This window comes from Macadamia integrifolia, chromosome 9 (genome assembly GCF_013358625.1).
Source record: "Macadamia integrifolia cultivar HAES 741 chromosome 9, SCU_Mint_v3, whole genome shotgun sequence".
Lineage (NCBI taxonomy): Eukaryota > Viridiplantae > Streptophyta > Magnoliopsida > Proteales > Proteaceae > Macadamia > Macadamia integrifolia.
The window spans coordinates 6902659-6930366 of record NC_056565.1 but is presented as its reverse complement, the minus strand read 5'-3'; the positions used below and the strand labels follow the sequence as shown (position 1 = coordinate 6930366).

The following is a 27708-nucleotide window of genomic DNA, read 5'->3' as shown; positions in this document are numbered from 1 at the left end:
GGATTGATAGCTCTTTGAATTCCCTGTAATAGCATAGAGCGGCTTTATTCTCTTATCCATTTCCCCTCCTTTCTCTGGGCTAGTAATCTCACTGGGCTAGTAATCCAAGTAATGATCCAATCGAGATGTTAGCTCAAAAAATACACTATCTTACAAGTCACAAGATCACATTGGACCTATCCAATCCAGTCTAGAGCTGCATTTTTGCTGTTGATAACTTGCATCCACTATTACTGAGAAGGATGAAAAACTATAAAAATGAGTGTGAACAAATCCTCAAATAAATTGCTCATCTCAATTAGTATAATTACTCTCCTCCCATGATTTTTTGCTCTCCCCCTTTTATGATAAAGAAAATGTGTTGCTCAATTGAACCAAACAAAAAATACAAGCTAATAAGGAAAGTGGTGTGTACAGCTCCGCATTTCTCGGGCATAGACCCATTTTGCCACTTCCGAGTCCGTAACACTTCATTTATAATTAAACCAAAGTATGTCAATTGTGTACAAATTGAACAAAGGGAATGGGCAGGGAGAGAGCACCAATAAGAAGAACAAAAATATGCCAAAAGGTAAAAGAGGAAGAAAAGAAGCAAAATATTTACAACTTTTACCTATATATCGGATTATTTGCAAAAGCCTCCCAGAGATACGCAGCCTTCCTGCCCAGTGTGCACGACCCTCTGCAATGGAGGCTAATGAATATATAACATACAATTTTCTCAGACGGGCCCAACCAGTATGTGACTGCAGGGGGAAGAGAGCTGAGCTGAAGAGAATGAATGGCTGCAGCCCACACAATGCCAATGCTCCAATTAAGCCACATTCAACCAAATAATGTATGTACGAGTGCCTGTTTCGTCCCGTGTGAGAAATCTGTAGTGGTGGGGTGGGTGTGGTGGATGCTCATCTATTTTGAGGGTTCTCATCAGCATAAATGGAAACAAGGGCATCAGCAGCACCAGCTGCAAGCAGGACCTTGTAAGGATGGAAAGTAAGACAGCTTACAGACCCAATCTTCTGGGCCAGGAAGGTAGGGTTGTATCGGATGATGCCAAGTTGTTCTCCCCCGAGGCTAAAAATTTTAATAAGCTGCTTGGCGGAGCCACTGGCAATAATGGGCGCATGGCGATGAATGGCCAAGGCTGTAAGTGAGCCCCTATGAGCATCGATTGTGAGGTAGGCATCAGTTTCATTTCTGACATCTAGAAATTGAATGTCACCAGCTTGTGATGCGCTGACAATCTGCATAGGGGGCATATAAACAACATGTCAAAACATTGTACAACCTTGCTTTAACCTAACCACAAATGAGATCAACAGAAATTATGTAAAACAAGCATGATCAACAGCATTGCAGGTAGTGAAACAACCCAATTTCACATAAAAATAACTCCAATCCTTGACATACCTTTGCCGGATGGAATCCAGGTTGAAACCCAATTCCCACAACCCCTGTGTGTGCGTGTGGCTGGGTTGCACAGACAATCCTTCAAATAAAAGAGACAAGTAATATTAAAATGTGAAGGAAAGAGAAGAACAAAACCACAAAAAAGGAAGTTCCAAACTAAGAATCTCTATGCTTGGTCAATAGACGGCTAAGCAGGGGAACTCCTGATCAAAGAAGTCCATAAAACATGCATTTTTAAGGCTCCGTTTGGTTGCAAGGAAAACTAAAAGGAAGGGAAGTGAAATTTTCATACTTAAAAAAGAAATTGTTTGTAATCATTACCCCATGTGACTATATCATCAACTTCAATCATTCCGTATTTGGTTAATAAATTTCACTTCACTTTGCACCCAAAACACTTTGATATAATATGCAAAATAAAAATTACATGTAAAATGTGTCATTACTAATATGGTTAAGAAAATGAAGAGTTTATACAATCACATGGGATCACATGGAGTAATGATTATAACTTTCCTTTTTAAGTATGAAATTTTCACTTCCCTTCCCCTTAAATATCCCTTGAAACCAAACATAGCCCAAGTGAAACCATCTATTTGAGGAGACTTACATTTCTGGAGTACGGACATCATATAGTCTGACCGAACCATCCGCAAAACCAGCCACTAGCTGACCACCATGAACTTGAGAAGCAGACTACAAAATGGCACAAATAAGAGAGAATGTTACAGGGTGTTAACTACGGCTGCTAATGAGAAAAAGATATTGCTACATAATGAAAAAACCCTGATAGAAAGAACAAGAAAAAGGGGACAGAAAAGAGGAGATGGTGGTGAACTCAACTTATTGAGGGAATAAATAATATATATTTTTAAGAATCAAAAGGGTAAAGTTCCCACAAGGGCCAAGGTAGCAAAAATATGAGCCCCATTGATAGCCTAACAGCAAATATGCTGCCACTTTAACTTCATTCACAATTGAGGACCATGCAAAAAGCTAGTTGATAGTGTTTTCTGGACCTTGCCTTTGGCCGCCATGTGTCCTGAAATATTTGTTGGCTCCGTTCCTACCACTCCAACATAATAGATGCTACAAACCAGGTTCCACAAAGTCCTTTTCCTTCCAACAGAAAGCCTCAGATAAAAATTCTTAATATGAACTCTATTTAAGATAAGCAGCATGCCTTCTTAATATGAACTCTATTTAAGATAAGCAGGGTGCCTCCGACATACTAAAAATATGTACCAAGTATCCAGACTGTCCTGACAGAGCCGTGACTTGTCCTCTAGACTCACCTCACTCCCCATCCTGGACTGCCTAGAGTGCAGCCAACAAGATTTAAATTCACAAATCCCTCAAGTGGTGGCAACCTTTTCAAATGATTTTCCTACTTTATATGATGAACTATCACAAAATTTCCTAAAACAAAATCTAGAGTCCACCAACTGTTTTAGTTTGAATTTCTAAGCATATGGGTAAACGCAGAAAAGGATTGAAGAAAGCAAATATAGATATGAATTGTAAAATGTAAACTGTCCAATCTTGGTCAAGTTCCACAATATCATTCCTTTCTGCTCTTCAAAGGGAAAAAATTAATTAAAAGCACAGAGAGCAAACAAATAAACAAAGCTCACCATCGCTGAGACACTGCTTTCCGATGATGTCGGAATAGAATTAACAAGTTGCTCTTTATCCAAATCCCATACCATGATGGATGATATCTCTCCAGACGCATACTGGTTGCAACAAGAAGTGAATTTTGATGAAAAGTTAACAGGAAATACCAAGAAATAAATATCATAAATCAGTCCACATTCCTGAACTGAAAATGTACCAAGTATCCAGACTGCTGCTGCCAATCCACAACAGCATTCACACTCCGTACACCAGGTCTATGACCTTGAATCGAAGAGAATGCAGTTACAAGCTTTTGTTTACTCCCCAAAGAATAATCTTTCCAAATACGGATATTTCCATCAAAAAAAAAAAAAAAAAAATTCGACTTAATATGGAATAGACCATCCTCCAGGAGTGGCTAACTATAACCACTGTTTTCCTTATCAAACATACCAGCAATGAACCTTACATGAAGCAACAAGAAGCAATGTGTCATCTAGCTCATTCACAAGGCAAAGTTTAGAAATTCCTTTGTCAGGGAAATCGTGGTTATCAAAACTGTTAAGAAGGGTAGTTTCCTCGTAGTTCCATACCCTGAGAAGAAAAAAGACAATTTAAGAAACTGCTAACAAGAAGGCTATATCTCAAAATATTAAGAACCCTAAGCCAAAACACCGGCTACATTCAGAAAAAACAGAATTAAAATACAGAGGAAGTCCAAATCCCAGATTTAGGAATTAGCTCATTTCCAATTGTGTGGATTGGAAATCTGCTGTTGGGATTAATTCAGAAAATCCAAAAATCTAGATTAGCTATTCCATTTCCATACTCTGATAACCAAAATTTCAGTAGTTTTCACCTCGGAGGATTTCCATCAAATTTTTTTCTCAAACTTAATTATAATACCTTCTCATTTAGCACTTAAGTTTTTATACACATGCTGAATTGGGAAAAGGGTTCTGCTTTACATCCAGGGAGAAAAAGCTCCTGCTGCATGGCCAACTTTGTCACATGGATAGGCCCTTCAATCAATCCTGCTATTCCATAGGTGGGCAATCACCTGAATAAACCGCATTCAAATTCCAACAGCCTATCCTGAGGGCTTCACCATATTGGGTTTTTCTGTTAAGTTCTTTTCAGTCCCTGTTCTTCAAAGAAAGTCTTGACCATTTTCAAAACTATTCTTCACATGTGTCATCAGAATTATTGAAATCAACTCATGGTTAAATGATGAGGTGGACTACACACGCCAACGAATTCGGGGCCAACCAATCCCACCCAACACTGCCAGGTGAAATAAGAAAGGCCGACAGAAAATGCCCTCACCTGCCTCACAGTTGAAACCCAACTCCCTGTCAAATTTAATATATTTATTTAATTGAAGTGCCAACATTAGACTTGAGTATGCCACAGTGGATCTTTAAGTGACTAATTGGTCTAAAATAGGGTGGATGAAGTGGAGAGGGGCGTCTAGAGTGCTGTATGATCGGCATATTTCTTTTAAGCTTGAAGGAAAAAAAATTTAAGACTGTCATTCGTTCAGCCATGATGTATGTTGCAGAATGTTGGACAGTTAAGAGGTGTGGTATAAATAAATTGTATGTAGTGGAGATGAGGATGTTGAGAAGGATGTGTGGGAGAACTAGGAATAATATAGGAATGGGCATTATAAAGCCGAGTTGGGAGTAGCTTTGATTCATGATAAGCTTAGATAGAGTTGTTTGAGGTAGCATGTCCAGGTCCAACGGAGGCCTTTGGATGCCTTAGTATGGAGGAGTGACTTGATTCAGATTGAGGGAACCAAAAGAGCCAGAGGCAGGCCTAAAATAACCACAGGAAAAGTGGAGAGGAAAGACATACTTAGTTTAGGCCTCATTTCTTGCATGACTTCAAATAGAACTAATTGGAGACCAAGGATCCATGTGACCAACCCTATTTAGTTGGGATAAGGCTATGTTATTGTAGTTGTTGTAATTAAAGTTTTAACTTCTAGAGTTCTATCTAGTTCATATAATCCATACTTAAATTTATAAACTTCAATATTTTTCTTAAATAAATTTTTTATTTGTTGATTATATTTTTTTTTTACCTGAAGTTTCAATAAAATAGGACTGCATACCTGATCCTTTCATTCTCATCAGCAGCAACTACAACAGGAGAAAAAGGTTGCAGCAAAGCCGTTTTTGTACCCGTTTCAAACTTGGTATCCCAAGAAGCAATTTGATTGCTCGGCCTGCTCACAGCTGTGACAAGGAGATAAGGAACCATATAGGTATATTTTCTTAAAGCATAAAAATAATTACAAGGAATTGGGAGAAATGTGTGTAAACTGTAAAGAAGCCCTTACAAGAATGCTGGCATTTAGTTATGCGATCCAGCACAATTTTTTCCCTATCCTCTCTTCTAGACAATATCTCTTCATTATCATCTGCTGCTGTAAGTAGTGGCCTTGAGAAATGACCACAACTCCAATTATAGATCGTTGATTGAGGAAGCAAACTGCGCTCTGAAGTCCCAGAAGTTCCACCAGATCCTAAAAGTGGATCAGCTAATCCCGAGTCAGGGGAGTTCAACAGGTGTGGCCTGAACTCTAGTGAACAAACTCTCCTCATTCCTGGCAAGTAACTTTGTCGAGGGGGACTAACAGGAGGAGTTCTAAATGTCAGAGGTAAATGACCTGTCAGAAAGTACAACAAAAAGAAAATTCACGACTTGTAGAGAAAATGTAAAACATAGCAAGCGAAAGTAAATTTATTGAACATCAGTCCAACAACCATAATTAGCTGACAAAGTAAAAGGATTCAATGGCACATGCAAATATTATCAGTACTAATTGGAGACACAAGAAACATCGTAATTAGCACCATTCAAAAGTTACCTCCATTCATGTCAAACCACGATGATGACCGTGCCAGTCCAGCAAGGTTAGGGTTTGGAGTTGAAGTTGCATCACCCTGCCGAAAACTGCCACCACCAAACCGCAACGACCTAGTAACAACTTGTTCAATACCAATAATGGCAAGTATTTGCCGGCCAAGGCTTGCAACTCGAGGAGATGGATCTTTGGCCAGAGTAAACATTGCCAATACACATTGAGAATAAATTCCACCGTCAAGGGGTCTAGGTCTTGAATAGTTAATGAGCCCATTACTAGAGCTCTCATTTACTAATATTCCAGAATCAGAGTGTTGAGATGAATCATCTGACAATGGAGACCCATGCATTATCCCAGAAGCAGAAAGAGGGGTACTGGTAGAAGCCCTTCCATCTCGACCCCCAGATATGCTGTCACTGCCAACTCTCATTACAGGACCAATTTGGGTTGGAATAGTACTTCCATGCTGCATATATGGGCTTGAGTTAGCGTAGCCACCACTGGGACTTCTAACAGAAGCCAAAGATGGTAAGGGATTAAGCAGAGAGTTAGGTTGCGGCTTCCAGTATGCAGCAGCAATTGATTTCAGGTGCTTATTGTGGCCAAAGGCGAAGCGTGCAAGAGCTGTCAAAACATAAGACCAACACATTGCCAGTTCACAATTAATGTCATCTGCAGGAAGAAAAATGGGAAACCAAAACAAGAATAACTCCCCACCCCCCAAACACACACACACGCACACAAAAATCAAGACAAACACAAACATAAACCACTAGGTGTACATATCACACGTCAGAATATGTACATAAATGAAGACAAAAAAAATTAAAAAAGTTCAATAAATATTTTCCAGAAAACAGTATAAATTCATCAAGACGTTGAAGCTCCACAAAGATACTGCATTTGTTTGTCAGCAAGACGAAAGGGGTAGAAACACTGTACATATACAAGGAGAGTCCTTTAGAAGCAGAAAACGCCCTCATCATACTTGTGATGAATTATAGCATACTGCAACTAATTTGAGATTATTACTGTAAATATGCTTTTGAAATGATATTTATCTACCACTCCAACATCAAGGACCCAAAAAATAGCAGCCATCTAAAGCTAAATAGACACCAAGCCATATCATAAAGGCATATTCTACCTTCATTATTTAACAGATTAAGAGAAAATACCAATATTTTTCACTTAAATGTAAAAACATACAGGCAGCTACCAACATATTATTCATTACTCCTTGTCTTCTTTTTTATATTCTAAGCTGCTTCATGCCACTGCCAGATTTTGTACAACCATGGACACAAGTAGGATCATCATCTTTCCAGTGCCATTGAAACTATTAGCTACTGGAGCTCTTCCAGAAAATAACAAACTTCTTGTTGAGGACGGAGATGAAGAACAAAGATAAATAGATGCTTATATTTCTTTTAAGTTAATAAAAGCACCAGTAAACCATGGAGGTTCCTACCATGTAAAAGAGGTTGTCTGATTCTGGAGGCCTAATCACATACCTACAGCAACCTCCGCCCTAACCAGTGGGCTTCCATCTGAAACTACATTCAAAAGGCTTTTTATAATGTTCATCTCAGCTTTAAGCTTTTCATCATCATCACAGTCTTCATCACCTCCAACCCCATCCCGGGGTGAATCAGATCCAACATCAAGAAGGGTACCCAGCGCAAAAACAGCAGAAGCTCGAACCTGAGACATGTCATCTTATAATTGATCATCACCCAACATATGCAAGGTAAAGAGAAATGAACTATCAGAAGGAGGACCTGATTGAAGTTGTGGAAAGTAAAGAAAAAAGAAAACCTCAGGTTGGGGCTCTGAAAGTAACGGTATACATATTATAGGTGCATCTGCCTGCAAACCTAGTATCTGTGCCTCCAGGAAATCCTCCCACAGCTTTCCTAGACAGAGACAAAGCCACTGAAGAAGCAATGGCTCGGTTAGTGATTCATGAGGAGTAGCAAGTTGAAGATGTTTCAAACACACATGTGTCAGATCAGCTTTGATACAGGCTTCCTGCCCCCGTCTATGACTATCAACAATGACAGCTAAGACAAATGCAGCCATTGCACGTTGTTCTGGATATGCATCCAGACTCTCAAGAAACCTTATAAAGTATACATGACCACCATCCTTTACCAAATCAACCTGGCATGACTACAGAACAGGGCAGAAAACATGGAAAGTTAGTGTTGCGATAGCATGAGCAGAGAACAAACATAAGTTATCACTATAAATTTAAGGGGGGGGGGGGGGGGGGGGGGCAGAAAACATGGAGGAAAGAAAGACAGGTTTGAAAGTGATCTTCAGGCCATCTAGGAAAGGTACCCTTCTTTTTTCTTATCTCTTAATCATTTACTGGTTTTTGCAACAAAAAAAATGGTCACACATATGCTCCCGCAATGGGATCCTATACTACAAACTATATGCCCTTAAACAAAAACAGAATACCACCACTTGCTATGTTTATCTTATTTGTAGCATGTGGTGCATGGAAGCCCAATGCTACCAGGAGGTCCTGGGTTCAAGCCTCCTGGTTCACATCTCCCCTCCTCCCCCCCCCCCCCCCAAAAAACAGAATAGGATAGAGTAGAACCAACCAAAAAATAGTAGAGTTAGAGCCACAAGAAATTAGCAAGTAGTTATCCACCCCCTCCAAGTTGTACATCAGGTGAAAGAAGCAAGGGTTAAAATACATATAAGGAGATACCTTATCAAGCGCAAGAATCTTTGTCCATATGAAAACAAGAATTTGCCTCAATTCAATTGCTGTTGTTTGCAGTAGCTTGAGTACATACGGGAATATTCCAACTGAAAGGGCCTACAGAAAGAAGCAGCAGGCATACATCAGATCATTAAGATATGATAACTTTATATAACAAATTGCATCCTCAGTGGAAAGTGTATGGTAACAAAAAAGAATCACAAAGTACCAGATCTACAGCCCAAGGTCCCATATCAAGGAATCTTCCAAGAAGTACAAGAGCCCGAAATCGGTGGCATTGACTAAGCAAAACCTAAATGAAAACAACTTACAATTTAGGCATAAAATATTCATCAAGAAAAAGTGAAGAACAAAAGGGACAAGAACTAACCACTTCAAAAATGAATCAAGATCGTATGATAGAAAACGTAACATATAAATATGATTGAAGAGAAAAAACCTAAAAGGCTTGAACCTAACTCCAAGAAATTAAAGTATTGATGTTGTGAAGGTTTTCTCTTTCAAACATAACATATAAAATATGATTCCGATAAGTTAATCAAAACTAAAAATTTCCATTGGGGTTTCATGAATCAACCACGAATCAGTGGGATTACCACAAGGAACTGTGGAAATACCAACAGTTAAGCTTCTTTATCTCACACCTTCAAGAGCATCGGTAACCATTGGCAAGCACCTCACCTGAAGAACAATTGGCAACTGCTCTGGTGGTTTTTTCTGCTCAGATCCATGGTCAAGCCACACCTCAAAAGCTGTTAGCTGCTCCGTGAAAAAAGGACTTGGCTGAACATCATCAACCAGAAACATACAAATATTAAGCATTTTGAAGTAGCAATGGAAACACACAAGACGTAACAGGGAAAACACAATGCTGTCCCTTTTTTTCCTTCAGCACTCTTAGGAATGGATACCTGAAATTCTGCATTAGGTTCCTCAACCAATGACTGAAGCTGAGAAAGGCAAATTTCAGCAGCCATGTCCCATGCATCCCTGTAGGGAACATATAAAATAAGAGTAACCACATTAAAAGAAATAATAATAATAATAAAAGTCATAACATCATAAGCCAAAAAAATAAAAGGGAACACAGAGCCATGAGAGCATCATCGGATATGTACCACATATGATGCTGATGGGTTGGAGGTAACATTGGATATGAAATTGGAGAACAGTTTGCAGACCGCATAATCCTCTCTGCAAGTAAAAAGTTCCGGAACAGACTAGCGACTAGCAGATCCTGCCTGAACAACCTCTGAAAAAGATCTGCAGGAAAGCCAAGATCATAGTGTCTCCTAAATAGAAGATAAGGAATGAATACCAACTTCCACAGTTTTAAGTAGAGAACTGCACAGGCCCATCAAATTTTTAGCAATAGATTACCATGTGGGAGGACATTCCAAGCAATTGTGTCGGTCACTGCTGTAAAAATCCAGTTCAGTTCCCCAAGAAGAGTTTTCCGGTCAGTTTGGCGGCCTGGAATTCTGTCTATGAGAGAGTGTTCAAGAGTATCACGGAGTAACGAGCGTGAGCAGAACCTGAGAGACATGGAAGTGCATCAGACGGTAAGTGCAAGAACTACACCATGCAATAAAAGTAAAATGAAATTCATAAATGAGTAGGAACAAGAAGATGCCATCCAGCTAACAAAAAATTGCATTGAAGCACAGCACAAAAGTCGAACTCCATGCTGCCAGCAATACCCGCAACTCTAACAGCTATGATGCAGTAGTGTTACTGTGGCTGGACCAACACTACCGGACTTGGCAACCCAGATCAAGGAGAACTGGACCTGCACTGGATTTTTTGGTAGTGATTTGTTTGAGTTAGTTCCCTAGTTTTGAGTTGTGGAGTTTGAATTAGAGTTTTTTTTTTTTTTTTCTTATTTATATGCAAGCTACCCAACAATGATTAGTAATTGACTCAAAAGAGACTTCGGCTTGTGTTACCATTCTGGTGTGGTGCGAGTATGCGACTGCTGGTGCTGGCCATATAGCCTCTCATTCAGTCCCCGCTGTCGTTAACTTCCTTCTCAGGTGCGGTTGTATCTTCTCCTTACTCACATTCTGATCCTTACTCCCCTTCATTTCTTCTCATTTCTGTTCCTTACTTGGTTTTGTTCTTTACCGTTCTACCCTATCCTGTTCTGCTGGTAATGGCAGCCCACAACGCCCACAAGGCTTAGATTGATCTTCCTCACCTCCCCTCTGTTCCTCTTCATATTTTGGGCGTAGGTAGTATATCCATACTCAACCATAGACCTAGAGTTTCAGCCCCTAAAACCTTCCCTGTTGTGAGATTCAAATTGAAATAGCGATTTGTTTCTCATTATACTGCCAGGATCTATTTGCAGGGTACAGTCTTACTCGCTCACTTGATCTCTGACCCTGACACTGGTCAATCTTAAGAGGTTTAGGTGCTTGGAACCTGTGTCTGCAATTTCAAGTTGAAAGGCTCACAATCGTAGGGATTTCACCTTTGAATTGAAAAGGAGTACCGCTGGGTTTTGTGGTTTACAAAGGTAGAAGAAGACAATCCAGTGACACTATTTTAGTTGTCAATCCAACAAGAGAATATGGGCATGTTGTTTTGGGTTTGGTTTAATTAATTGGGTCCAACTGAACCTATAAATAAGTCTTGTTTAAGTTGGACTTAATTTGAAATTGGTTATATGGGACATGGGCTTAATATTTTTGAGTTTACTATTGTAATGGGCCAAATGAATGAAGAATTGTGTGGCCCCACGTGATTTGTGTGGAGAGGAGATTATCTAGAAGATTGATGAAATATTCTGCTAGATCTACTATTACTTTAGTTTTTTTTTTTTTTCAAATGGATCTTAGTTGCTAGTCAATATGATGCGGATCCGGGTTCCAAGAACAGGAATCGGATCGCTTAGGGCCCACAATAAAGTAGTAAATTCAAAATATAAGGACTAATGGCAGTTCTGTAATTAACTGAAACTAAAGGGAGGTGGCAGTTTAGTAATTACAAGAAACCTAGAAAGGATTGGCAGACTTGTAAATAAGAAGGATCTTAAAAGGAGGAAAGGAGGTTAAAGGAACTGATGGGATATGAAGGGGATTAGAATTATAGACCAGGGGTAGTCTTGGAAGCAATTATTGGGCATGGGTAAGTAATAAATAAAGGTGGAATGGAAGGGGTATTAATATGGAGGTAAAACAAAAGAGGGACTTTTACACAAAAGAACAAATACTAAAGGACACAAATCAAGGGTTTGAGGGGTATAATGGGAAAAACCAAATTACAAGGTTTTAAACCACAACTCACGAGTCTTTCTTCTTCTTCCTTGGATCCAAAACAGGGGCGGAAAGGTTGGACAGCTTCAAATCAATAGAAGTTCCTCTGCAGGTCTCGGTTTGCTCTGAAACTTCAAGCGAGGATTCCCAAGGAGGTGCTCTAACAAACCTACAAAACTAACCTTGGAATCTGCAGGTTGGAAGGCTGCGGGAGGAACCTAAAAAAAGGACCTGGCGGCAGCCTGGGGTTCAGACCTGAAACCAATCTTGTAACCCACCACAGAGGAGGACTTTGGAAGTGATCCTCTAGGGTCTGAATCGCCTTCAAGGTAGGAGCCTTCGACCAAAATTTCAGAGTCAACTGGTACAGAACAAGGATGCAACAAGCTCTTGTTCTGTGTTAGGTATCACCGCCCAGCAGAGACGATGAACAGTATCCAGCAGTTGAGAAAATAAAAAAAAAAAAGGAAATAAAGGAGAAAGTAATGGAGATGAAGAACTAAAGAGGAAAATAGGAGAGGAAAAAGAAGAGATTAGAAGATTTCAGAGAGGGAGAAAAAAGGGGTCAGCAGCCATGGTTTCAAAACCAAAGAAATTTTCAACCAAGTTTCCATTCATCAAATCTAAAAACTAAGTTCTTCTCCATTACAGGGCTATTTAAAGAAAAATAATGATAATTTTGGAAGCTAATTAAAAATGGAAACTAAACCTAGATAGCAACTAAAATAAAAATCAAATCTAAATAAAAGACTGTTAATCTAATCTCTAACCAATAAAGGAAGTAAATAAAAATCAAGTCAAAAGATAGCAACTAATTCCATTGCCGAGCTGCATCACAATAGCTATTTAGTAGTTACTATTTCCGTTTCTTTCCTTTTGAATTTTAGCAACAAGATTTTATTTCTAGGAAGCTTTTCCCCTAGAGTTGCTATTTTGTAAGCTACTTAGTAACCAAGACTTACTATTCTTATAGTTGTTGGTTGATTATCATAAATAAGGAGGCGGTATGCTGCCTGAGAATATTGAGTGATTAAGAAACTTGGCTTTTCTCTCTTTGGGTCAATGGTGATGTTGTTCCTTGGACTGTGGTGATGCAGCTAGAGCCCTATTGTGGTGAAGCAATAAGTTGAGTATCGTGGTGATTCCATTCCCGCAAGCCTGTGGTGAAGCCTTGGTCGTATCCTTTCTTGTTTCTACTTTCATAAGAGGAAAAGGCTGGGGTGCCCAGCCTGTGTCACTCTCTCCCCCCCGGGGGAGATGAACCCCATGTCCCTTGAATCCCACCCCCCCCCCAAAATTAATAGCTGCTAGCTCTAGGAAAGCTAGTGGAGTGTTAAACAAAAAAAAAAAAAAAAAAGAATTGAAAAAAACTTCCTTCGACAATTAGGTTTGGCCCTATAAGTGATCCTGTTGTGATTGATCTCTTACTGGTTTTTCCCTGGTTCAAGACCGACTTCAAAGCACCTCCAGGCGCCCTAGACATCGCCTAATGACTATATGTAATATAGTAACGATAATTTTATATAATTATGTTAGGAATTGTCTAATTTAGAACAAAAGATATTTAAGTTAGGGGTATAAAAGGGTTTCGAAAAATAATTTGAAAGTGAATTAGCATTTAGTCATCATAAAAAATTGTCATTGTCTTGCAAATATTTTGAGTATTCGTGTGAAATTGCAAAAATTACCATTTTGGGAAAAAATGTATTATACTAAAATGGCAAAAAAATAAAGACAATTTATTTGAAACCTCAAGGGGTGTCAATAAGAAAATCTCATTATGTTAACATGCAACATAGAAGCCATACCAATGCAATTATCCTAATCATGGCTTAATATGAGAAAACCAATACATAATAACAAAGCATATAGGATATAAGACGAGCATATTCATCAAAAGTGCGACATAAATCAGCGTAAGCTCATGAAGTGTCAACAAGGCGTGTTGTCACCTTGGACCCAAGAAAGAGCCTAGATGCCTTAGGAGAAGCCTTGACAACTAGGATTCCGTTCACTTACCAAATTGCCACTCCCCTTCGTAAACTTGAGATAATCTACAGAATTGCCATTATATTATACCTTTTGGCTACTATTCCCTTGAGCAGGCCTGTAAGCGATACAAATCAGGGTTTTCAAACCCCAGAGCATCAAGCTGCCAGAAGAATTACTGAAGGGGAAGCAGTGACCTTCTTTGCTCACCCAAAAAAAAAAAAAAAAGAGCATCTCAGATTCCCAGGGCACGAGGCTTCCGCTACTGAGGGGTCTATGAGGGGCAAATGTATGCAGCCTTACACCCTGCTTCACAGAAGAGGTTGTTTCCAAGTTTCAAACCCACAACCATGTTTGCTCACCATGAGAGGGAAATTAAACAATATGGGACTATCAGACGAGCCACATTAAATTAATTTACCATTATGTACTATGACAAAAGTTTAGGGTTTCTTTACCCATTGTTTACAGGCTATTAAGGTTTAACACTACTCCAAACTTCATATGTAAAAATTTTCATTATAAATTGTTTATCAATCATCAACAGGAATGTGCGCATGCATGAGAGGAAGAGAGGAAGAAAACAAATAGAAATAATCAGATTGAAAGCAATAAAGCTGGAAAAAAAAAGTTACCATCTCAGTGCCATCTTGATCGGTGTTGTCAGGCAAGATGTGAATACATCAGCAGGAAATTCATCACTCTGAGGAAGAGTCTCATGTGCTTCACAAGCCGCAAGAAGAATGCAGTCCTTCAAGGAAGATCCAGAGGAACCAGAAGAATTCCAATCTTGGCGCTAACCAGAGACAAGAAATAATACCAGAAGTGAGATCATGGCTATGCAAATAAAGACCCCTCTACCAAGTGAACCAGATGTAATGTTGCTAACCTCTAAAAAGGCATTGACAATATTTCCTGCAGCAGAGCAGTCGAAAACATATATTGATGGTGTCTCCAGCCAGGAATCCAGGTCACTGACTGGTAGAGGAATGTACTGCGTATAACTCTGATCCAACTTACATATTAAAACCACCTTATCAAGTGTTCCAAAAGATGAAGCACGCAAAGAAAATGTTAGTTACCAACCTTATTGAAGAGCCAAATTTCACCGTTTGTGGTTGGTTTTGGGACCCCATGGCCATTATAGTGAAAGAGCACTCTCTCTGACTTAGCATATTTGCGGCAGGCATGGCAGAGCTTCTTTACTTCATCCACAGTAGGATCAAGCTGAAGTTTATAGCGAGCCTGCTCCAATCCCAAAGGTTTTGAGTTTAAAACTTTATATAGTGCATTGATTCATTAAAACCTCACAATACACAAAGCATAATTTTCTTACCCTGGGTTGCCATCTTTCATACTGAGAATGCAATGTTTTACCAATTGTTTCAAGTGCCTTTGGAGCTGCCATAGAAAAAGGATCTACCAACCAAGGAAATAAATAAGTTAAGAAATATATGACGCCGTAACGAAATGCCATGATAATCCATCAGGTCCACTTAAGCATATAAAAATAAAGAAAATTTCTCCAGTTCATCCATTCCCACCTCCATCCATCCAACAAAAGCCACAATTTAAACAATTTGATGCAGTCTTCATGAAATCTAAGAAGCATTACAACATTAAGAACACTAAAAATGAAAACACTAATGCACATCCAAGAATCAACTGATGAGCCCCTATTCGAGTAAAGTATTAGTAGGATAGAAAAAAACCGCTCCTTATCATTAATATGTTTGCCCGCAGTAATCAATTTCAAAAGCAAATAGCCAGTTGACACAACTATGGCATTCAAACAGTTCAAACAGATATGGTGGACTGCCCACACTGAAGAGGAGACAAAAATGATCTGATACCGATAGCATTCCAATGCGCATGCTGCTACTTAAAGCTGCAGTTACATCATAAATAAGGTCATGCTTTAGTTTTCGAAAGGTTGAATAAGATAAACAGGAAAAAGAGTGGCTTAACTAACTGAAGCTTTAACCACTGAAGAAGTGGATCAAAAATTCAGACAATTATTTGGCTATTTCTGAGAGCAGAGCACCGAAGCTTTTATATTCATCATGAAAAAAGAGAATCCAACAATTCCTCCAAAATATATGACTCAAGAGTAGAAATTCAGCAGATTAATTCTAGAAGCTGCATGCTTCATTCTCCCAGTAGTTAGAAGAGGTTGCATTATCTTCATCATCTCTTCAGTACAAACATTGTCAACACCCATTTGTTGACAATTGACATAGTACAAATATTGTCAACATCCATTTCTAAGTCACCAAGACATTTGACTTTCTGACCATAACAATGACAGGAATAAGCTCAAACTTTAAAGACACCTTGTGGATAAGAAATGCAAGTGAATCTTGGCTGGAGACACAACACATTGGACCTGAACACTCTCATGGTAGAAACACTTTATATAACCAAGCACCAAGTCATCTTTCAATATTTTCCAACTAAAATAAATGAAGAAGAAAAGGGTAAGCTTAAAACTTAAAAAAAAAAAAATATGGTGCAGCCAAAGCGTGGACTAGTCATTTTACCACCTTGACCAACTTTGGTACTAGTCAGTATCAGCAACTCGTTTGCCTACAGTCTACTACTCATTGATTCATATCAGGTCATCTCCCTCTTTATTTATTTATTTTTTTGTGTGTGGGGTGAAGAGAGTCTCACTCATTCTTATTAATGTCCTGTTAATTTCCTATTATTTTAGCATTCAGTACTTTTAAGACATTAACTAGTGCTCTTTCTGTTTTAGTAATGTTCAATGTCAAATAGTATATGCTTTACTGCATATATGTAGTCTTTCTAGAAATAATCACATTTGTCACAAAACATTGGCTAGTCATTGACTAGTCAATGCTTCACCTTGGAAGGCCCAAATGGCTGTGTTACAACTTGAAGCTTTGACAACTTCAGTATAATTTACGTAAGACCCTTGCTTAAATGTACAACTTTATAGCAGATCATATTATGTAAGTAAAACCTTTCACGCATAGAATACCACCTCGCACAAACTAATATAGACAGGACAAAATTGAAAGTTTACCTATCCAGCATTCCATCCTGGCACACGGAGAGATTTTAATTACATCTGGTGGATCAACACTAATGTTTAAACATAAAACAAGTGCCACACACCCAGTCTTCATCTGCACTAGAAAATCAAGAGTCAAAACTAACATGGACGTGAAAATGCAGCAATCAAGAATTCAAACAAATCACTAGGCTGTGTGAAGAATGCAACATCAAAAGCAATAATAAGAACACCGAAACAAACAAAAGGAGTTAAGGATGAAGTAGCAAATAACCAAGCCACCTATGCAAAATCAATATGAAAACACTAGGACAACTTTCAAAAAACATGATAAATGTTGAGCAGAGCACTTTTAACATACTTTGCAAATGTTGCAGTTGGCGTTTCTTGGGAATTCTGGTCCATGTTCCCACATAGGTTACTTTCTGGGTTAAGGCTATTAACAAGTATGATATGGAATCAAAACAAATTGTCATAGGTCGAGCGGGTCAAAAGTCAGTTCAATCAAAGTTGTTTTTATGTAGCGGTGGCAGTATCATAACTACATATAGCTGGGTTCATGGGCCTTGTGCTTAGTTAGTTTTTCAGAGAAAACACTTCACTATTTTTCTTTTATGCAGGATCACTTGGCTGGACAGATACGATCCACTTTGTAAACTCAGGCCAGGGAGAAGTGAGAACCAGGTATAAACTTGCTTTTCAGTTCCATAGGGGTTGTTAGGGTATTTATTTTTTATTTGGGATTATTTCTGTAAATTAATAATTATTATTTAGCAGTCAATTGGTTTAGGTTGTTGAGTTGAAGTAGGATGCCTGACATAATGGCAATAGAGAAGCTCAAGTCCAAGTTGGAATCAATATGCAAATCTGTTATACATGTAAACATTTTTTCCAGCCACCACCACCCCCCCAAAAAAAAGAATTAAAGAGCAGATTTGAATGAACTATTGAGGTCAAGGTTATCAAGGCGTAAGGCAACTAAAGGTGATGGAGAATGGTAAAAAAAAACAAGGCGCCAGCCTGGACGCCTAAGATAACCATGATTGAGGTCTGAGTTTTCTATGTAGATCGAGCCTGCAAAAGATGGGGGCTGCGGGTTCCATCAAATAAGACCAGCCAGCCACAATCAATGTTGGCATCAAGCCAACCCAAAACCAGAAATCACTGTTCATGTGAACAGTATCCATAAACAGTGATTTGGTCCCCTTTTTGTTTCCTTTCATGTGTTTCTTTGTTAAAAAGTAGTCAAAGTCAAATTTATTCTTCACGAAGAGTCCTTTATGGTCTTATGGTCTTGTCTTAATTTCTTAGTGAACAAGTTAGCATTTAGTCACTTAAATTCAGTTAGTTTCTATTTTCATGTTAGTTTCCCTTTTTGTTTTCTTTCTATTGTAAGCATGTATCCTCTCCTATATAAGAGAGATTGTTGTAACACATTGAGAATTAATGAAAGATTGAAGTTTATAGCCATTGCTGCTCCCTGCTCCTCAGATAGGATGTTCAACACCTGGGAGCCTGGGATGGCAGTGGGTGAGAGGCCCAGGCTGGGATAGCTATTCCCCTACCCCCTCCCTTCTTCTCCGTTATTCCTTTGTTTCTTTTATCTTTCTGTTTTAACACCTGTGAGAGAGTGTTGGAGAATTTTACAAGATTGTTTGAAGAACCATAACCATCTATCAGGATCAGATTGAGGATCAGCCAAGGAGACCAGATCGACATCAGCAACTGTCAGGGTTTTGGACTAGATCAACTTCCTCAAGAACTCCCATCATAGAAGCCACTTTTCAGAGCCCTTTTAGGGGTTTGTTGGGGACACTAAGGCCATCTGAGGCCCCTCCTGCCAACCGCAGGTTTTCTCTCATAGTGCCTGTGAAACCCTATTCTGTCCAGGTTGCTGCTGGTTGTTTTGTTTGCCTTCAGATCTTATTCCAGCCTTTGCTAGAGGCCTATTTGGGGATATCATTAGCCGATCTTGAACCAGGTTTGAGATCCCTTGGACCCTTAGTTTATGAGTTCTCTACTTCTCCTCAATTCAGTAATGCAAACACGGTTGTACTTGCCTGGTTGGACTAGGATGACCGGCTTTGGTAGCCAAGAGCCAAGAAGAACCGGTCCAGCCCAGGATTTTGGTCCAACAAGGGTTGGAAATAAATTAGTAGTTTATTTGTCGTTTATTTCACAAAGTAAAAATGTAGGACTGTTTGGAGTTAGAGTTGGCTTGCTCTGTTTCCTTCTCCACTAGTTTCCTTTTAGGATTATTACCCCATTTAGGCTAGTTACTTCAGTTGAGTTTCTAATTTTATGTCTTTACTTTCCTATATATATTGGCTGTGACCAATGGACAAGTTAGAGAGATTTGAAGCTGAATAAAGAATTGGTAGAGCTCTACATGAGTGTGTCAGTGCGTGCTTTTCCCCTTCCCCCCCCCCTCCTACTCTAATTCTTCCCCTCCCCTACCAGCCTTCCATCATTCAGCCAGATATTCAGATCCTGCCTTATGTGATATAGTCTTACATCAGTTTTTTTTCCTCTCATGGCTGTGGATCTACCATCTATCTGGTCGCCTAGCCACCGTGACAACTACGATTAAGTTGCTGACTACTGGTTTTTCATAATACTTTCTATTCTTTGACTTAGCAGGTATATTAGCATATATATAAGCCATAAACAAGCACAAATTGAATGAACAAATGAAGTCTGTCTTCTTCTTTCTATTTTAAGGTAACTGTTAAATCAGGCAGCTTCTTCAACCAAAAAACCACCCTTTGTCTTTCACCTCGTTTCCATTGTCAAATCAATATGATTCCCACCCATAGCTTGATCACACCAATCCTACCAATCTCACCTTCATTCACCACCAACCCTAAACTTGAACCATTCACCTACAATGAAAAGCCTAAACACTGGACAGCTGTCCAATACTTCCTATTTTCTATCCACACATGACAGAATACATTTTAGCCCTTAAACTTTAGCCCAATAATCATTATTTTTAGAATCCTACTGGTTACTAGGACTTCCCTTCGGGTGCACACTGAGAAGCAGCTGTTTCCATTATTTTTTTCTTCGTCAGCTACTATCCTTGGTTTGTGGCTGCATTATTTTCAATCCTCAAACAGAATCTATTATTTTTCAATCCAAGTTACTCACTGACTGTTGGATATCCTGTTTTTATCCTAAATTACAAGATGAATGGGGCATCTAGTGTTTTACAAGAACACCAACTAACCAATCACTGAAATCAATAGGCTCAAGAAATATTTGCTTTTTACTTATATGATCCCCCTCCAAAACTAAGCTTTAATTATATTAATGAAACAACAAACCTTATTGTTCATGAAAATCTGACGCAGAGCATTATTATCAATTAAATTGATGAAACTACAAGACTAAGTGATGGACTCGGCTCATATAGAACTTTAGAACGTAAAACTATTGTAAGGAAAGAAACCCACATAAAATATTGGTTTTCTAAGTTGGAAGACAAATGCTCCTGGACCCAGAACATGGTCTGTTGAGAATGTTTGTGGCGGCTCGCGCACACAGGGCTATTAGGCTTAAAGTCTTGGAACCAACATACAGTGTCACCATGAAGGTTACAAAGAATATGTTGTCAAAAGTTCCGGTTTGGAAAGACTTTAGAAACATCCTCAAGTGCGATGTTGATAACAAATGGAAATTATCAATAACAACAGCATTTAACTCTTTCCCAATATTTTCAAATGCAAAGGCATAGTGCAAGGTGTTTTACCTACCTGATGCAAGGCATAAGACTCATATGCATGTCTCCTTTTTTTTTCAATTCATGTGTATATACAGATATCCACGTTAATTATGCTTACACGAGCCTTTTTTTTTCCCTTCATTTACCATCTTAGAGTAGCAAAGTATGTTGATTTTTCAAAAATATCAGCATAAGCACACACACACACACACACATAAGAAAAATGTGTAAATAAAATAATGAGAACTATAAAGGGGTGAACAAACTGGTGAAAACTAATAATACAAGTTGAAAATGCTAACATAATAATGTTAAGTGTTTGTATATCTCATGATACATTTAAAGTTTTTCTCCCAGCATTTAGCGCCATAAAAATTCTTATTCAATAAAGAACATAAGCTCACAAAAACCACACGCAGAACAACTGACCAGTAGTCTAACTATAGATTCTTTTTTTCCTTTTTTGATAGACAAAGGCATAAAAGGTTTTCATTAAAATTTAAAAAATTAACACATATAAAAATTGTACAAGAGTTGGACAAAGTACACATACTAGAGTCGCAGACCATCAGTGTTCTAGTCTGCTCATTCGATTTCTTGAACATAATTTGAGGTTTCAGTTGAAATACCGAATTTTTGATGAAATATATCGGTTTTGACACCAGTTGAAATTAGCATGCAAATTGAGGGGCCTTCAATGTTTCCCCCTTTTTTTTTCTGGCCAAATGGTATATATTTCGGTTGGTCATTTCAATCATTTTGGTGCCATATTGGTGGTGTATTTCAGTTTCAATTAGGGCCAATACCCCAATCGACACCAAAATCTTGAACCATGATCTTGAAATTTGATCAAGTAAATCCACATCGACCCTGAGCAGTTCAATAATTAGGATTGCACCAGGATTTATCATCAACACTGACCTCTTTCGTTCGTTTCAAAGGAATAAAATTATAAAGCTATTTCCTTCCCTGGGGCAAGGGAGAGGCAAGAAGGTCAGTCATATGCCGTTACAAGCGAAAAACTCTTTGCACAAGCATATGCATAAGGAGGTAGCACTGAAATTTTCACTAACATGAAGAAGATCATTGATCAAAAGCACAAACACTGGATATTTCTTCGAAGGATCCTTACACACGACAGAATCATTATAGCCATCCAAGGATAAAGTATTGTTCAAGGTCTGGAGATCAAATACAAAACTGGAAAGTTAAGGTTCCAACATGGAAGCAGCATTGATTATACGAGGTTCCAGACAGATGAATCCGTGGAACCATTTTTAAGCTCGAGTGTAAGAAGCTGTCATAAACCTTATCATAACTCTTAGAACATCATTGCCAACAACAAAACCCACTGATCATCATTCCACGAGGTTCCATGTCAATGACTGAATTCTTCCAGACAAAGATGGAACTGTACAAAGTTGAACATAAATTGTCAGCTTTCATCATGTCATTGAAGAAAATAGTTTGATACAACCATCAACCGGAAAGTCTCCTCTAGCATAGGATAAGCAACGGTGAAAATGCAGGTTTTCCAAGTCTTTGTAATAGAATCATAAATCACTATGAAGGAAGAGCTAGACTTGTGTACCAGTCCCATTTCACAGATTTGATTACTAGAAGATATTTTGTGTTGATACCACAGATTTGATTACTAGAAAATAAATTGTCAGCTTTCATCATGTCATTGAAGAAAATAGTCTGATACAACCATCAACCGGAAAGTCTCCACTAGCATAGGATAAGCAACGGTGAAAATGCAGGTTTTCCAAGTCTTTGTAATAGAATCATAAATCACTATGAAGGAAGAGCTAGACTTGTGTACCAGTCCCATTTCACAGATTTGATTACTAGAAGATATTTTGTGTTGATATCACAATGGATGGGTCAATAACAACATGCCCCCTAACTCTTCTGACCAATGATCTTTTTTTGCCGTCCTATATTCGGCTGCTGTGATGAGTTTCACTTGACCTAGTTAATAAACTTGCTCACCAATGCTATCGAGACCCCACTCTAAACAACAGGAGCATATATTAACCAAATAAAATAAAGGGCAAGTAATTACGGAAATCATGGGCATGGAAATTCAAACACACCAAACCAACAATCCAATTGAATAACAATAATAACAAAGCAGGACGAAGCAAAAACCAGAGACCATCACCAGAGCTTACCCGGTCCTTAGGCCGCCACTTTGACACAAGCCCACTCTCCGACGGACCAGACGGCACGCAAGCTTCAAATGATTCATGCCGAAGATCACACAACACAACAGTTTGTGGCAAATACGCCATACTCGTCGTGGTTGTCCCCGCTGCATTGCCACCGCTACTACTTGCCGTCTCGGAGTCCCTTCTATGGCCAACAAAATCTCCATCTTCCCTGCTTGAGAAATCATCCAAATGATTCGATAAAGTCATTGAAGATTGTGAGAGTTGAGACGCCATCAGATCTCCCAATGCCATTCAAATCCCACAAAGAAGCAACCTTGCCCTAATCGTACCGCTGAGACCATGACCAAATATCATAAAAAGCAGAAAGAAAAGAAAAAATCACAGAAATCCAATATCAAAATACTTTAGTTCCTCAGTTGCTACGATCCAGCTCCGAGCTCGTCCCTTTACAGAAACCTAATCAACAAAGCCGCTGAACCAGCGGCGCATCGAAATTCTTCTTAGAAAAGTTAAAGAATCCAGCTCGGGTAAACCCTAAAACACTGAGAAACTCTAGAAATGCTATCGAAAACCCTAGAAACCCTAAATTTCGAAGGCGAAGGCCGTAGCAATGGCGGCAGAGCAAAAGAGGTGCGGAAAAGGGATTTTGGGAAGAGAGTGTGTTGTGTTTTATTTTTTTCCTCTCTCTTTTTTTTTTTTTCCTTCTTTTTTTTTAAATAATTACTGTAACATTTTCATGGTTTTTTTTTTCATTTTATTTATTTTAATATTTTAGAACGTTCCAATGAAATGTAAAGGCTAACTTCGAAAAGAAAGTATTATAAAACCCACCACCACCACCACTCCGCACCTACGCATTGCCCGAAGTGCCCGTGAAAGCTGCCCGTGTTATATTCAGCCTAGTTCCAAAAATATAAGAGAAAAATACAATAATTAAAATATTATTTTAATTAAGGATAGAAAAAAAGCATTGACCAATGGATGTCTTTTTAGAATCGTGCTTGAATGACAGCTCAGCATCATCACATGAGTGCATTGAGATGCGATAAATTAAGTTAGCTTAGATTATAAGGAGGTTCCAACCAAAAATAAATAAATATTAAATAAAAATGATTCTGAGGAGGTAAGTAATGGGTGCTTTTTTAATTTTTTGGGTAAACAATTATGCGTATCTGAACCATTTATCAGGTAAGGTTTACGGCATGATTTGAAAAATTGGTATCAGATGAGTTGGATTGGTCGCTTTGTATCAATATTGGTAAAGATTGACAGTGATTCTGAATTGATGGATAAATATGGATGAAAGAATAAAAAATAAAAAATAAAATCCAATTTTGAAAAATGAAGATATATCCATCCAATAAATCCTTGATCTAGGGACCAGTATAAGGTTAGAGATCAAGGTTCAAGAGTATGGGTTTGGGGACAGAATTTGTTTTGCTAATTTTGATTCAAATAACCCTAAAAATAAATAAAAGATGAAAGATTTCACAAAATCATTGAGTTTTTTTAAAGCTTTTGATTTATTAATCGCAAGTATATTGCTATAAGAGGTAAGTTCCTCTGCTTTATTATTTTAAATGAAAAAGATAATGACTATAATGAAAATTGACAAAATTCGATTGAATGGAAGCTATTAGAAGAGGTGTTGTTGAGATAAGGCTTATGTCACAAATTGGTAAATCTCGCTGAACAATGTATCTCTATAGTATCATACTCCTTCCTAATAAACGGAGTTATGAAAAATTGTGAGAGACCTAATATGGCAAGGTGAGGCAAAAACTCTATAGTATCATACTCATTTGCACAAAATGTTTCAACTCATTGATTAGAGAGGCAAAAACTCAAATTCCCCTTATAGAATTAAATTCGAAGATATAACCTATAGAGAACTCAATCTTTCTTCATGTGTGATAGCTTGATTTTCATGAAGGCAAACCATAGTTCATTTTTAGTTCTTAAGAAAACACTAAAAGTCTCTATTGTGGAACTTTTGGACAATTAGTAAACTTGCATGATTCATTAGCAACTTTCAATCTAAACATTTTTATTATTTTCATAAGGATCTTCAATATAATTATTTGGATTAGAAATCTATTAAAATCATACAAGTATTTGGGATTATCTAAGGAATTCGAGAGATCTAGACAAGGCCAAATGTCTGATTTTAATAAACCAAATTTCTTATGGATAAATTGGTCTGTGACATTTATTTTCCTAATGTGGAAACAATGAAAATTTTCCCTCATGATCATCATCACCTCTTTGGGAGAGAAAGAGAATAAATACTTGTCTCATACGTTTGGCCATAAACCAGAAGTTAGCATACACAATTTAACATAATCAAACAAAACATCATGCAACATAATGAATTAACTTAAAATAACATGAGCTACTAAAAATAAATAACATAAATCACAAACTTGAGTGTTTGGAAAAGGCTTCTCTCCATTGACTTGACTCTCTAACTCCCCTCCAACAGCCATCCAAGGGTTCGGAGGTCTTGTACACTCATCTCAACACCTGCCAACACATGGGGATGCATGTCCAAGCCCCCTGACCCTTGGATCAGTTTGTTGGAGGGTCATTGGTGTTGGAGCTAAATGATATTTTTCCATGGATAAGTGGAGTGAGAAATTTCCTCAATGTCACACTCCATGAAAGCGATTGAACCATACATCTGTGGTGCTAAACAAATGAACTCTGGAATCGGAGGCTTCGTTAACGTGGGTGATTTCTCATTGAGTTTAGAAAATGAGAGTGCTCTCTCTATGAAAATCTTTGTATGTCTCACTTCCCAAAGAGAGGGACCTTTCCTTTTTCATTCGTTATTCTGTGATAAGAATGTTCCGACTCGAGGCTTATAGGCATAGCCGTAGTGGTTCTCCGGCTGAGGTTGCTTGCTATTTTGCATTGGTGCCTCAAAGAGGTCATCCTTGATTCGTTGCAAGATTAGGGGCATGGCTCTTGTCCAAGACAAATTCTTTAAATATAAGTATTGTTGTTTAGTGATGTGGCATTCAACTTTTTCCCACCCCACCCACTTTTAAAGATTGGCATCATTCATTGGAAATATAATATTGTATTTATCTCTCTCATACTCTATTTCCTCTCTTGTCCATAGAATCTGACCCCACATCCATTTTCACTGCCTCCCACCAAATTCCACCCCACTAAAAGTCACATATTCCATCATTTTTTTTTCTCTTACTTTCCTTCTCAACCCAACCCACAACATGTGAGACCCATCACAATTTTTCCACCCCCTTTTATCTGTCAAACAGATGGCCCCCTAAGGTGTCATTATTTTTGAAGACCTTTTATACCCATAACTTAAAGAACTCTTGGGAATGAGGCAAATGCATGGTTTAAGTGCACATTATCAAAATGAGGATTTGTCACCTTAGAAACCGATACAATATTGATACGAATTAACCTAGATCATAAAGTTTTGCCCTTAGATTTCCTAAATTGATTTTTTTTTCTCTATAAGTTTACCATGGTTTGTACCATTTCACCGATATAAGATAGTGACCCATGTTGATATTGATACGATTGATTTGTTCTTGCCTATACTAATATGGTCGAATTATGATCTATACCTCTACCCATGGACAAAAAGCAATTAAATAAAAGTGTTAAGTTCTAGAAACACCCTATAAGTATCATTTAAACACTCCAATTAAAAAAAAAAAAAGACAGTTACATCGATCTTAATACAGTCATTATAATAATAAGTGGCTTTGGTCTTAATTATAATCGGTTAGACAGTTCTTGTAAGTTTGTTACTTATGACTTATTCGACTTAAGGTCCATTATTTCAAGGAAAAACCATGTAAGAAAAAGGAATTTTTCCCTTTTAAGTAATTGACTCTTAAAAGACAACATGGGACATTGGGACCACATCAGTACTGCACGTACTTACTTCTTGTAGGATTACCTTTCACAGATTCCTTCCCACCACACAAATGAAGAATACACTCAATCGACACTAGTGCCTACCAAATGTAGAACACCTATTATATCCGTAATTGATATTCGTTACTATAAAAGTTGATTCGACTTTAAAGGCTTATTTTTCTTTTAGCTAACCACGATGTCCAGACTTTTGGCCCGGCTAAGTCCTCTAGACATACCCTGCCTCACTTTGAGCATATTTGGTATCGTTTTGTGTAAAAAACAAAAATTTCAGTTTCTTTGTTAAAATGCAGTTTTTAAACAAAAAAAATGGTGTTTCAAAATTTCAGATTTTATCGGGAACGATATTTTATTTTATTTTTGTAAAATAGAACTAAACTGGGAAGACGGAACTCCATCCAATCTTGTTTTTTCAGTTTTTTTTTTTTCACTTTTTGTTCCAAAAAAACAGAAACATACCATAAGTGCATCAAACAGAAGATTCGATTTTTTCATTCCAATAGAACGAAAAAACTCCAAAAACGTTTTTTTAGAACGATACCAAACGGAGCCTCTGTCTTTATGAAAACTATCTTATTCTCAATTTTCTGAATGACAACATATATCTAACCCACCCCACAAGGATGATTTTAGGTATAAGGCATGTGTATTGTCATAATAATTAAAGGTTATTAAAATTATGGGAGAAATCATCATAACATTTAGAGATATTGTAGACCACATATATATATATATATATATATATATGCTAAAGCAACATGTGAATGGGAGTATTAAGATGTTGGGAGTTATAGAAGTTTAGTCCCACCTATCTGGGACATTGGATGTGTCTTAATATACCTTTGGGCTATCTCCGTCTAATATTTCAAAGTAAACGAAAACTCTGAAAGAGTTGATATCATGGTTGGGAATTTAGGTACACCTTGGGCTACTCACATGGGGGTGTTTAGTGCTCCCCCCCCCC

At 38.0% G+C, this 27708-nt stretch overlaps 1 protein-coding gene across 4 annotated transcripts; it reads right to left on the bottom strand.

Annotated features, from left to right (window-relative positions):
- Positions 1-443: 443 nt before the first annotated feature.
- On the bottom strand, positions 444-23516 carry LOC122088377 (regulatory-associated protein of TOR 1). Of its 4 annotated transcripts, none has more exons than XM_042657631.1 (23): positions 22827-23513; positions 16938-17040; positions 15225-15307; positions 14975-15133; positions 14778-14903; positions 14524-14684; positions 10023-10177; positions 9761-9905; positions 9554-9632; positions 9324-9425; positions 8851-8934; positions 8628-8738; positions 7721-8074; positions 7417-7606; positions 5906-6526; positions 5375-5704; positions 5147-5270; positions 3496-3621; positions 3245-3389; positions 3045-3146; positions 2021-2106; positions 1411-1489; positions 444-1244 (listed from the first exon to the last, which is right to left on the bottom strand). In XM_042657631.1, the coding sequence occupies exons 1-23, from the start codon at positions 23115-23117 to the stop codon at positions 906-908; spliced, it is 4095 nt and encodes a 1364-aa protein (XP_042513565.1). In that variant the 5' UTR covers positions 23118-23513; the 3' UTR covers positions 444-905. The 4 variants fall into 4 exon arrangements, with proteins under 4 accessions (XP_042513565.1, XP_042513566.1, XP_042513567.1 ...); XM_042657632.1 differs by having other exon boundaries at positions 14778-14894; XM_042657633.1 differs by having other exon boundaries at positions 16938-17045; positions 22827-22965.
- Positions 23517-27708: the final 4192 nt, after the last annotated feature.

What these genes read in the sequence shown, in the direction of transcription:
- LOC122088377 (XM_042657631.1), bottom strand. Translation starts at nt 23,117, where the DNA reads ATGGCATTGGGAGATCTGATGGCGTCTCAACTCTCACAATCTTCAATG. An exon ending in AGTGGCGGCCTAAGGACCGG is followed by an intron (nt 17,041 to 22,826) that starts GTAAGCTCTGGT and finishes TTTCTAGTGCAG; the next exon opens with ATGAAGACTGGGTGTGTGGC. An exon ending in ACCCATCAGCATCATATGTG is followed by an intron (nt 9,633 to 9,760) that starts GTACATATCCGA and finishes TGTTCCCTACAG; the next exon opens with GGATGCATGGGACATGGCTG.